A 12935-nucleotide genomic window follows, 5' to 3' on the forward strand; every position below is an offset into this window, starting at 1 on the left:
TTAATAAAATGAAAGCGTTTGTAGATTTTATATTTTCCAGTTGGAGTTAGTATCTAAGAAGAGAAGTTATACTGTGTTTGTATGAAATAAGATTTTTACTTTTTTTTAAAATTATTTATGTATAACATATATTCCTTTGTATTCAAATTGCTGCAAGGGGGGAGTAATTGATAACCACAGACATAACAGTTCTACCTTTTATTACTTTTAAAGAAAACAATACTATAAAGAATGGATTACGTTATTCTGTGTTAAATATTTTTAAAACAAAGATGATTTAGTATTAATTGAAGGTTAGACTGAAACTAATTAAATAAAATGCAATCATTCTGATAATGTTGTTGTTCTGTTTTTTTTTTTTTCAGTGTTTCAATTTTTTTTATCAGCTCGATTTGAACATTACAAGGAACAGATGGAGTCAAGGTATTACATTGTAAATAAATACAGAAACCCTAGTTTAACTTCGCATTGCTGTCAAAGTAAACAAATTACATATGTGGGACATGGTGGCCCAGTGGTAGAGCGCTTACTTCTGATGCTGAAGGTGCCTGATTCGATCCCCGAACAACATATGTCAGTTTCCATTTCCGCTCACATCATCATTCTACCTATCACTTCATCCTCATTTCCTTTAGTGTGAAGAATGTAAGTGTGGGACGTGAAACAAGAACTTTCATTTTCATTTCATAGAAAACACATTAGTGAGATCAAATTTGACTCTGTTGAAGCGCTGAGAATGGATGAGGAAGCCTATTTCTTAAAACTACTAGTCTTTGTAATAGTACTGTAAAACTTCTCAAAATCAAATATTTTGCACTTATACGAGGGGGTATCGTAAAGCTTTAATTATCATAGTAAAAAATCAGGATACAGTCATTTGTAGTTGTTAACCGTTCTCTGTGCAGTCCCCACCCAGATTTATAAATTTCTCCCAACGTTCCTTAAATTTACGAATACCGTCATTGTAGAAGTCTGCACATTGTGCTTTAAACTATTATTCCACTTCATGAATGACGTCATCTGTGTTGTCAAAATGGCCACCACGCAATAGATTCTTCGATTGGGAAAACAAGAAGAGTCGCTGGCTGCGAGGTCGGGAGAATAAAGGCGGATGCTGTAATACCTGGTAGCCACACGCCCCTTTTGTCAACAGCAACTTGAGATGAATCAGCTGAAAGAGATGAAAGGTGTTAGCAAACGAGAAACCGAGTGCGCAGATACCTTAGATATGAGAAGTTCGTCATGGATAATTTTCCACATACTATCATAATTGAGACCAGTCTCATTCATAATCGTTTGAATGGTTACCCGTCTGTCTTCGAGGATTAAACACTGCACTTTGTTCACAGTGGCCGCATCGTCTGTCACGGATGATCTTCCTGGTCTTTGGTCGTCTGTGAGGGACATATGACCAATTTGGAATTTCCTTTTCCACTTTACAATGATGTCGTAAGATGGACAATCATCGCCATACGCAGCCTTCATCTCGTCATGAATTTGTCTGGCATTATTATCCTTCAAACACAGGAACTTTATCGCACTGCGAGGCTCAATCTTATCCATCTTGCACTTTTGGCACACCCTATGAAAAATAAACAATCATTAGGAGCTAATTTCCTTAACATTATGCACGTAAGAACCAAATATAACACGGACAAAATTTCATCATCATATCTTAATAACTTCCTGATGATAATTAAAAATTTAAGATACTTCCTCCTACATACCATAAAATCACTACAAATTAGAGGTATCAGCGTTAGTATTTACAAATGATTTTAACTGTTATTCTAGTATTTCTGCTTCACGATATTTTTTCGATTTGTTTCGATAAGAAAAAAAAAATACGGTATATTACAAGACCAATAGTTTTGAGAAATGTCCTCGAGTTGTCAACAAAAGTACAAGGTTCCAAAAGTCACAATTTTGGTTTCAAGCAATACGTCTGCTACACTGTTAGGTAAGGAAACCATATGCCGTTGTATATTTCACTTCATTTTATTGCAATCATTCTGATTTTTTTAGTGTTCCTAATTTTTTAACCCTTTCCGGTACCCGGTTTTTTGGGCTATTTTTTTAGACTTTCAGTCAAGCAGCTACTGCATCGTCACTATTTATCCTAGGATCATGGTTCATACCTCATTCTCTTCAGAATGGAGCTGGCTTTCAAATGATACCACTTGCATGCTCATACCATATACCAGGAGCGGGAAAAATGATGTCAAAGGGAAAATTTCGGAGGGAAATTTTTTTCTCGCATTTTGGGCCCCTCTGGAGCGGCCCTGTGTGAATGTAGCCATCTAAAAAAATCTGATAAATAGTACTTGGTATACTAAATGTGTGTGCCAAATTTCAAGTTTCTATCTTGAATAACAAGGGCAGGAGAAATTTTATCAGGAATTCCCACCATGCCCCAAATTACCGTAAAACACCATGATCTCAAGTACAAAATTTCCTGAGACATCCCTAATAACCCTAGGGTCATGTTTCGCCCATCATTCTCTTCAGAATGGAACTGCCTTTCAGGCGGTATGACTCACGTGTCTCCATCATGTATCTAAGGCGGGAAAATGAGGAAAAACGGGATTTTTGGGATAAAAATATCCTTTTTTCAACTTGTAGCCCCCCTGGACCCCCCTGTTTTAACGCAGAGATCTAAAAAAAAAAAAATTCATAAATACTACTCGGTGGGCTGAATGTTTATGCACAATTCCAATTTTCCAGGTGCAAAAGTAAACCCACCAAAAATATATATATATATATATATATATATATATATATATATATATATATATATATATATATATATATATATATATATATATATACCGACAATGTCCCATATTCCCGTATACAGAGGGAAATTTTTAAACATTCTCTGAGAAATCTCTAATTACTCTAGGGTCATGTTTCGCCCATCATTCTCTTCAGAATAGAACTGCCTTTCAGGCGGTACCATTCACGTGTCCCGATCATATATCTAAGGCGGGAAAATCCCGTGAAAGGAATTTTTTCGTAAAAATTTCCCTTTTTCAAAGTTTAGCTCTTCTGTATCCCCCTGTTTTAACGCAGAAATCTGAAAAAAAATCTGGTAAATACTACTCGGTGGACTGCATGTTTGTGCAAAATTTCAATCTTCTACGTGCAAAAATAAGCCCACCAAAAATACTTTACATAACCCGCCCCCCAAAAAAAAGTATTACACGAAAATATAAATTTTAGGATATTTGTAATTGTAATAACGTCAATAGAACATACTACTTGGCTTTGGAGACAGTCAAATTTTAGTTTTTTTTTCTTTATGTTGGTCTACTTAACCTTGATTTGAAACTTTCAAATTTCATTCTATTTTCCACTGAAAAGTATCTGTAATTCGAGAAGGAAATAATTATATATGATAATTAAATTGAAATTCATCGTAATATGGTATGGCACATGGCAAATACTTTACCATTTTATATCGTAAAGGTCAGATCCACTGTTGTTATAACAGAGAGGTGCTTGAGCGATTGACCGTAGAAATTCAAATTCCGATTGGTGATAATTTCACAGCCTTGTTTTAAACTCTTGAATCAGTTGAGAAGAGGGCGTGGATCATAGGTTAGGGTTGTTGATGATGGGTTTTGGTGGGTGGTTGGTTAGTCGGGGATCAAGTTTTCATTGACTCACGCCATCTGGACGCATCCTAATAAAGAACTTGCCGTGATTATGCTTTGTATCCACATGTAAACAGCGTAGCCCTAGTTTCCGAAACCAGGAACTTTAAAAAGATAAATAGGTCGAAGATAGGAGAGAGAAGGAAAAATCAGCTCTGAATAGTAAAAAGGACCACGGCTGGAAGTTTCAATTTCGTTCAGTAAATGTCGACCGTACTGGCATCTAACGGCGAGGTGTGTGGATTCTCTACTAGAAGAACGAAATAAAGAAATCAGCTCTCTCTGAATTGTGTTTGCTGCCACGAGCAGCTGTGTGTGTGTGTGGGATAATATCAGTTACTGTCCTTTTAGTTAAATATCTAACTGAATACTAGGATAACGAAAAAGTAAAAAGAATAATAATAAAACAAAAATAACTGACTTGAAAAACGCACTAAAAAGCAGAGAAGAACTTAAAAGATTGAACTGACTTTGAAAAAGAGAGTAAGAAGAAAATAATAAAGCGCTCAAGAGTAGAAAAGAATTCATTATTATTATTATTTATAGTTTTTGAAGTCTGTTCCAAGCCAAAACCTGAATGGCTCTTATAAAATCAGCTCTTTCTAGGTTCTGTAGTTTCTTAGCATTATGTACAGGGTGTCTATCTGAACAGGGGTGCCCATCCCCCCCAAAGCTGATGGCGCACTCCCCCCCAAAACTAACAATCTCTTCCCTCCTCAAAACTCAAGTCCTCTAAAAACAATTGCCCAGTGTAGCAGTAGTTTTTATAGTACTAGTAATTGTTATTTTTGTTGTTGTTTTTATTTCCTGTAGTAATATTATAGAATGCTTGTAGTAGTAGTAGGGGCAGTAGTAATTATAAAAATGGCATTACTTTTATTAGTAGTCTTGGTAGTGTACAATACTAAATATGTTCTATAAGGATATTGAAGGGTATAAAAACTTCTACACACTGTGTATGGCACAGGTTTTCTTTTTTTACAATTAGTAGTATAATTTTTTCTTTACAAAATATTGATATAATTCCCTTGTACATGAAAAGTAAGACGCAAGTTACAAGTTATTCAGTTTTATACCAAAAGAAAATAATATTCTCGAAATTAGCCTACAAAAAGAAGTGATATCCAACAAAAAATTCCTGTAAAAGAGCCAAGTACGAGTGGCCTTAAAAAGAATTGAAATCACAAAAATAGGCGCCAAGTTCAGGTGGACAACAGTTACAAACACTCACTGTCTCACTTCAAATTTAGATTTGAAATTTGGCTGTTGTCTGTATGGTTACCACTAGCTCACAATTATGTCAAACCACTTTATAATTTTCAACAGACAACATAGGCAAGTTTCAAATCTAAATTTGAAAGTGATTCCTTGAGTGTTTGTAACTGTTGTTCACCAGAACTTGGCGCCATCCTTTCATATAGCAACTTGCGCGGTACTTCATTCATACAGTTTCTAAAAAAATGAAATGAAATCTTTAAGTTTTACGTCCCACGGTTATGCCGCAACATACAGTTTCTAAGCAGGGGTAGGAGGATTCATTCTCGAGATTAAAAAAAAAAAAAGTCGCATCGTGTTCCAATGTTATTCTGACGACAGTAAAATTACTTCTTCGACATTAGAGTAAAATTCTTCCCCAATTTTTTTATTCCCCCCAATTTTTTTCTCGCCACAACTTGCGCCACTCATCCCTCTTGTGGGCGGCCCTTCTTTCTTAAAACGAACCAACCTTTCCTTTCATACGGCTACTTGCGCGGTACTTCATTCATCGAGTATCAAAGGAGGGGGTACGGGGGTTTTACCCCGAAAAATTTTTGAAAATTAGCTTCTCAAAATCGTGTTTTAATGCTATTCCGACAGTAAAATTGCTACTTCGAAAGTAGAATAAAATCCCCCCCAAAATTTTTCTCAATGGCGCAGCTTGCGCCATACTTCCCCCCTGTGGGCGGCCCTGTATCTGAATATAGGTAGGAAAAAGCTCCGTATTTAAGAATGATTTCATATATAAGAAATTGTTCAATTTCTTGAGCTGTAATGTTGTCTACGACCTTGGTAACACAAAAACGAGTGGACGTCTCAATAGCCACTAATATGTGTTCGAAATTATCTTGTCTGACCGGTATTTTTCTAATTGAATCGTACTGCCACGTAGTAGTAATAGGAGTAGGAGGATGATGGAGCAATTGGCCCGCCGGCTTGGTTGGTAACTTCTTGAGTTTTTGGCAGAGATTGCACGACCTTATTTTGCTCGTTATATAAGCTTTCATGTTACGAAAATATTTTCTGAGTGGCGCTTGGTACGTCTAAGTATATCCAAAATTGGGTGCGAATGGGTTGTTATGAATCACATCAAACCATTTGCTTAGCAAAGATTTTGGTATACAAAGTAAATATAGCAATCCTAATTGAGGAAGTTTCTGAGTTCTATATAACAATCCATTTTTAAGAGAAAAATATTTCGCAGCACGGAGTGTAGACAATTTATTAGGTTCTTTATTTTCCAAGACAGTGATAATGTCTGAAAATGAAGGGTCCTTCCTTTGTTCATCCGCTAAATTGGGTAACGTCATGGGCTGGTCAATTTGAAAGGTGTGTTCCAATGAGTGAGAAGCAAAGACTAGCGTCCTCTGTGTTCGAAAAGTTATCAGCGTCGTGAATTTCATCCCGCTGTATGTCTTGCTTGTCTTCTAAGCAACTATAGTACTCGCGCCGAGTCGTGAAGCTTGGGCTCTAAACCAATCATAGAAATATTTTGCTTGAGCCCCAACACATCGGAAAACTTCGGTCCCCAAGTGTGCGCTCGGGAAGCAGCCCCACGAATTGTACCGAAGTTTTCCGATGTGTTGGAGCTCAAACAAAATATTTCTATGATTGGTTTAGAGCCCAAGCTTCACGACTCGGCGCGAGTACATCTGCAGGATGCTGTTGACTTTTAATGTGGTGAATTTCCAAATTATAATCTGCTAAGAAAATCTTGTAGCGAGTGAATTTTCCTACTTTGTCGTGTTGGATGTCGAGTGAAGCCAGGCATTTAGCGTCTATAAATAACTTGAATTTTCTATTCAGTTAGAAATATCGAAATTTTCTAAGGACATATATTAATGCATATAGTTCTTTCTGCCATGTTGAGGCCCGTCGTTCGCTTTTGGTAAAACGATGACTACACTAGGAAACAACACGTTTCTGATTAGTTTTAGTGTTATAACACGCTAAAATTCCTCCTATGGAATTTGACGAATCATCCGAGTACACTCGAATTTCCAATGATGGATTGAAATGAAACAAAGATGGAGCCTGAATAATATCAATTTTATGTTTCTCAAATAGTTCATGTTGAGTTGTCCATTTAAATTTTGAATTGTCCAAAAGAATTTGAAATGGCCCCACCTTTTCCGTATCATTTTTGATATGCGCGCTAGAAAACTCTTTAAGGTCCTTTAGAGGTTGGTTTCTTAAAATTTCTTATTTTATTGGCAATTTTGGGGGAAATTTTGATCTGTTTGCCACTAACTGTAAATCCTAAGACATCCAATTTTAAGTATAATAGGTGGGTCTTGTTTGGGCTGCTCTAAAATCATGTTTTCTTAGTCTTTTGAAGAGCAATTTTAAATCCGATAGTTGCTGTTTCCAATTTTTGCTTCCTATCACGAGGTAATCTGCAAATGCCGTTATACGAGGTGATAAACCCTCTAAAAGCATGCGTAGTGCTATAGTCAGCGCACCTGCTGAGGTAGTATGACTCATCAACCAGCGTTGAAATTGATACGCTTTTCTAGTATGATTAAGTTCAAAGACCTGTATTTTTGACTTAGGATGCAATAATAGCTGAAAATAGCTAGACTTTATATCGATAGTCGAGATGTAAGGTTTGCCTCTAAGTACATATAAAACATATTCCGTGGACTGGAATGGTATGCTTAAATATTTTGTAAACTTATTACATGCCTGTAGATTCAAAACTAGGCGGAACTCTGAAGTATTTGGTTTCCGAACCATGCGAAGTGGGGACGAGAAAGAGCTGACACTAGTCTCTTTTATGATATTGGCTTCTAAAAGCTGTTTAATTTGCAAATCAATTTGCGGCCTTACTGGCAAGGGAATGGAAGGTGACCTCTGATGGAAAGAGGCTCATTTATCTATCCTTCTGTACATAATCACGAAAGTAGCCTATGTCTGTTGGTGTATATGAAAAGACATCCCTTTATTTAAAAAGTAGATTACGTACAGCCTTTTTCTGTTCATTCGATAAGTCCGGGTTGATATCAAATAATTTAATATCAAAAAGTGATTTGGTTTTGTCCAGCCTATCCTGAATTTCTTGTTCAGTTCTAAAGAATGTTTCATCTTTTTGTTCGTCTATTTGGTGATCACCTTGTATGTCTACTTGTTGCAAGTCCTCCTCGATATATGCGATTGGTGTATTTTTTGGGAATGTCACTGGCCTATTAGTTGGGTTTGATAATGATAATTTATTGCATCCGTTCATCGTCATACAACGAAATTGGACATGTCATTTATATATATACCAGTATACATAAACATACATACTATTATTACATATAGATTCTTATGGTTTCACTAATTTACTTACTATACATTTAATTTTACGTATACGAATTATTTTCTACATATTCTTCAACCGAGTAAAAGCAATGTTCTATCAAGTACCTTTTAAGTTTGGATCTAAAGCTATTGACAGAGACCTGATTTTTTTATACATGATGGAAGTAGATTGTATAATAGAGTACCTTTGTGCGTAACTGATTTATTGTATATATTTGTCCTATGTGCATGCAAGTGAATGTCGTCTTTACTTCTTGTGTTATAACTGTGAATGTCTTTGTTAACAATAAATTCACTACTATGTTTTTTCAAATACATTAATATTTCAAACAAATACATTGAGGGAAGAGTCATTATTCCAAGTTCCTTAAAATATTTCTGCAAGAAGAGTTCCATTTTACACCTGCAAGTATTCTTACTACTTTCTTCCGTAGCCTAAATATAGCAATACTTTTGGGTGCATTTCCCCAGAACATCAAGCCATATTTTATTGTAGAATGAAAGTTTGAGTAATATATACACTTAGCTGGTTTTATATTAATCTTATCCCTTACACATCTAATAGCGTGAATTATTCCTAAGTACTTTAGTAGGCAAGGTCTGTAACTCGTATTTAACCAATACATTCTCTAATGGAGAAAGAATAAAATACTCAGAATCCATTTTCCGATTCTTGCCATTAATGGGTAAACAGAAATGTAACCTGGCTGGTATGGTAACCTTTCGAGTAGAATATACATCAGCCGATTTATGCTGTTTTATTGAATGAGTTGGACTTGCTGATAATTTTTACTGAGCGTCAACTTCAATTGGATACGGCGGTGCCCGTGGTTTCTTGTATACTGATAATGTATTAGTTTGCAAATCAACTTTGGCCTGTAAATGATTTAGAATGTCTTTTCCAAATAAAGGCAAAAATTCTACGTGCTCTAAAATTCGGAAGTGGTGAGAAAATGTTGAGCCAATTTTGAATATAATTAAAGCTATATAACGTAAATTTACGTTGGAATTCTCAATTCCTCGTAGATGGGTGCTCAAAGGAACGAATTTTGTGTTTCGAGGAATCCAAGATTTGGGCTATAGGCTCAACGAGCTACCTGTGTCAATGATTACGGGATATTTTTCTTTGTTAATTATTACATTAATCAACAATTTATGTTCTTGATATATCAATTTCATGTTTTCTTTCCTGTTGGGTACTGAAGCGACAGTATAAAGTGATGTCATTAACTTTTTACTAGAGCTAGTACTTGCGACTTCTTGTTGCTCCTTTACTTCCTTACTTTCGGCCCTCAGAACATGTTCTTGAGAAAAATTGTCCTGGGGCCTCCCTAGGCATTTCCCTGCTTATTATTCTTATAACATGTACTGGAAGAATGACCTTTTTATAGCACGTACCGCAAACTGTGACTGTCTCTGGGCTAGGAGAACTATAATTTTTATTAATTTTAGAATGGTTTTCCTTCCCATTTTTATATTGGTTTTGATTGCCATTATTCGTATTTCTTGACTTGTAATTATTACGGCCGCTCCATCTAAATTGTGAATTCTTAATAGCATTTTTGGCTACTAGGAGAGATAATTCGGCCATTTGATTAGCTAATTTACTAAAGTTAATTAATTATTGGCGCTCGATGTACCAGATGTACTAGGCACAGGGAGTTCGGAAGCAGTTTGCGGATTACCAATTTGGGGGTAAGATTTGGAGGTAATTGATTTTGTGAGGCACCCTGTAGCTGTGGTACTGAAGGTACGGGTAATACTGAGGCAGGTTGTTGGTATTGATTCCAATTAGGTGACGAATTACATAACGGATAAGTTAGTTGTTGACGATGTGTGGGGAAGGAAGCGCTAGTAACTGCCGATGAATTTAAACTGCTGACTGGTGAATTTTGATCGCAAAGCGAATGGATTGCTTGTTGTAACTCTACATAATCACGTTTTTTTATTAGGTTATGTGCCTTTTCCAGGTTATGTAAATGTGTCTGTAAATCTTGAACTGTTGTGAATGTTTCTAACGCGATTTTTTGTAAAAAAAAAAAAAAAGTTTTTCTTTAATCCTAATGATAAATAATTTATTTTCTGTTCCTCGGTGGCCTGAGGCAGAACTTGTCGATTAATTCTCAATTTCCTTAAGAAATATGCGTCAATTCGTTCATTTTCGTCCTATTGAACCTGAAAAATTTCCAACTCAACCCTATAGGCAGGTAAGTTTGGTCTATTCAAGTCGACTAATTTAGCTTTTAATTGTTCATAATTAAAAGAATCCAATTGGTTCTGAGCTTTTAACTGTAACACTGAATCTAGGGCCATGTCCTGTAAATACATAGGTAATAGCTCTTTCTTTTTCTCTACATTCCAAGAATGGAACAACCCAAGATGATCAAATAGCATAGAAAATCTATTGGGGTCCTCGGTAACGTGTCCCGAATATTTAGTGAGGTGTGGTATATTAAAAGAAGGGCGAGAATTCTGTTCCATGTTTGCACCGTCCCCCTGAAAAGTGTCTTTTCCTGATCTAATATGAGGCATGCACTAAAATAAAGTCCGAGTCACTAATTTCACATTCGAGCCACCCATAAGCATAGTTCGGGTGTGCTGTTCTAAGTTGCTTCGTATCATTGTATGAAATGCGCTCCCCTGCCTGGATTGAGCATTAAAAGTCGAGATATTTATCCGGAAGTCGAATATTTATATTTGAGTTCAAAAAAAGAACTTAGTGTGTTGGAGCGAATTCCTCAGCATATCGACAGTGTTGTGAGCAGTTAAGCATCACGGACAGTGGATTGTTGAGTATTCGCAGATACCTTGGTATTCATGCAAATTTTTATATTTGGTGTAACAGTGCGCCGTCTAAGACGTCCACAAATAAGCATCTCATGTGAGAGTGTAAACGCATCGGCGAAGACGAGCATAGATAATCGCTTGCGGAACCTGCTTGCGATTATTCAAGCCTCGGTGCAGGACTACCACGACATCTTAGTGCATTGACCGGTCGAAGATCATAGTGAGTACCACTAACATATTTCAATCGATAATTGAGCCACCTAATACGCAAAGGGTAAATTTATTAAACAGCCGTATAAATCAAAAATAGAAATTTTGCGCATTTGTATGATTAAGGTAATTTTGCTTGTAATTTAATTTTCAGTAATTAATATTGTGTGTTATACATTATAAAACAGGATTTTATTTGCTTGCAAGGCCATTGTTTAGCTTATTGTTCACGTCCAGTTCATCTATTTATTTATATGAATATTTTACGGTACTTACATTGATATCCGCCGTTTCCCAGTTTGGTTGTGATAGAATATAGGTATGGGTGAATCGGCTTTCGTTGTGGCATAGCTTGGAAAACAACCAAAAAAGATATAAAGACAACAGAAAAGTAAGTACAATAGCATATTTGTGTTTATAGGAAATCACGTCCACAACGAAAAACCACGATTTCAACATTTACGCATAAAACATTTTCAGTTGTGGAGAAATTGAATAATAATCCAGGTTTCTGAACATTCACCCTACACTTTCAATCTTTTCACCATGTAACTTCGGTTGGTTTTTCGGGTAAAGTCTGTCATCACTGGGAAGTCTTTGAAGAGAACGCAGCTCTACTGACAATACCTTAAAGGGTCTTTGGTAAGTGGTTACAATGCCTCCAAAGATATGTGCAGTAAGGTAGAGGATACTTTGAAGGACTGTAAAGGTAAACATTTCAATGCAATTCATTATGTGGATTTTAAAAGTCCACTTGCAAAAGTTTGTGAATGACCCACGTAGTGAAGGCATGAAGTTCAAATGAAATGCGAACGAAGATAAACATGGTCAAATAAGTCTTTAAGAAAACGAAAAGCGTATTTTATCGATGTGTGAATAACAAACTTACGGAAAGTATTCGTGAAACATAACAGATGGTGACCGGAAACATTATCTAGAAACTTAAAGGGGAGTAAAATTTCGAAATATGAGAACAAAAGAATGGAGAAAATTCACTTGGTTGGAACTCAAAACCAATGAGTAATATCAGGAAAAAGAAAACTGCATAGACGTTGAGAAGAAATTATAATCTAAGGACATGATAGAAGGGATGTTAGTAGGAAAGCGAGAAAATAATTGGAAGCAATTAAAAAGAGGAAAAGAAACTGGTTAGAACTTTGTTTTAGAATTAATCATATTCCAAGAGACATGCAAGATGGAAAGTGAGAGAGGAAGAATTGAATATTAAAAGTAAATAAAAAGAGGAAAAGAAATTGACTAAAACATTGTTTGAGAAGATATTGTATTCTAATGGATATTGTAAAAGATACATTGGGAGAGAGAAACAATATTAGAGATAATTAAAACGAACAAAATAAAGTGGATAGAATACTGAGAAGAAATCATATTCTAAGGAACATGATAGAAGGTATGGTAGAAGGAAAGAGGAAGAGGAAAAATGGTAATATTGGAAATAATTAAAAAGAGGAAACGAAACTAGTAAGAACATTGATTGATAATAAATTCTAAGCGACATGATAGAAAAAGAAAAAATCTTTGAGTTTTACGTCCCACGATTATGCCATTTAGGCTAAAGGAGACGGTGATGATGAGTGATAAAAGAAATGGTGGAATGAAGAAAGTGGGAGGAAACGTGAGAACCCCGAGAAAACCCACGCACACAGTGTTTGTCAACCCGAAAGTTCACTTGGCGGAGGCTGGGATTGAACTTGAGACCCCAAG

The 12935-nt window shown here is 35.9% G+C and overlaps 2 protein-coding genes across 2 annotated transcripts in view; both read right to left on the reverse strand.

The window, feature by feature from the left end:
* Positions 1 to 1167: 1167 nt before the first annotated feature.
* LOC145682362 (protein GVQW3-like) lies at positions 1168 to 1563 on the reverse strand. The gene has a single exon (XM_081753936.1). The coding sequence runs from the start codon at positions 1561 to 1563 to the stop codon at positions 1168 to 1170; it is 396 nt and encodes a 131-aa protein (XP_081610062.1).
* Positions 1438 to 12935, reverse strand: part of LOC145681306 (uncharacterized protein C11orf42-like) — a 130239-nt gene continuing 118741 nt past the window's right edge. Inside the window, exon 6 of the mRNA XM_081752966.1 lies at positions 1438 to 1582. The gene's annotated coding sequence lies outside the window, so the exon portion shown is untranslated. The remainder of the gene's footprint in view (positions 1583 to 12935) is intronic.

The sequence above is a fragment of the Thermobia domestica genome, chromosome 3 (assembly GCF_964235325.1).
Source record: "Thermobia domestica chromosome 3, izTheDome1.hap1.1, whole genome shotgun sequence".
In the NCBI taxonomy this organism is placed as follows: Eukaryota; Metazoa; Arthropoda; class Insecta; order Zygentoma; family Lepismatidae; genus Thermobia; species Thermobia domestica.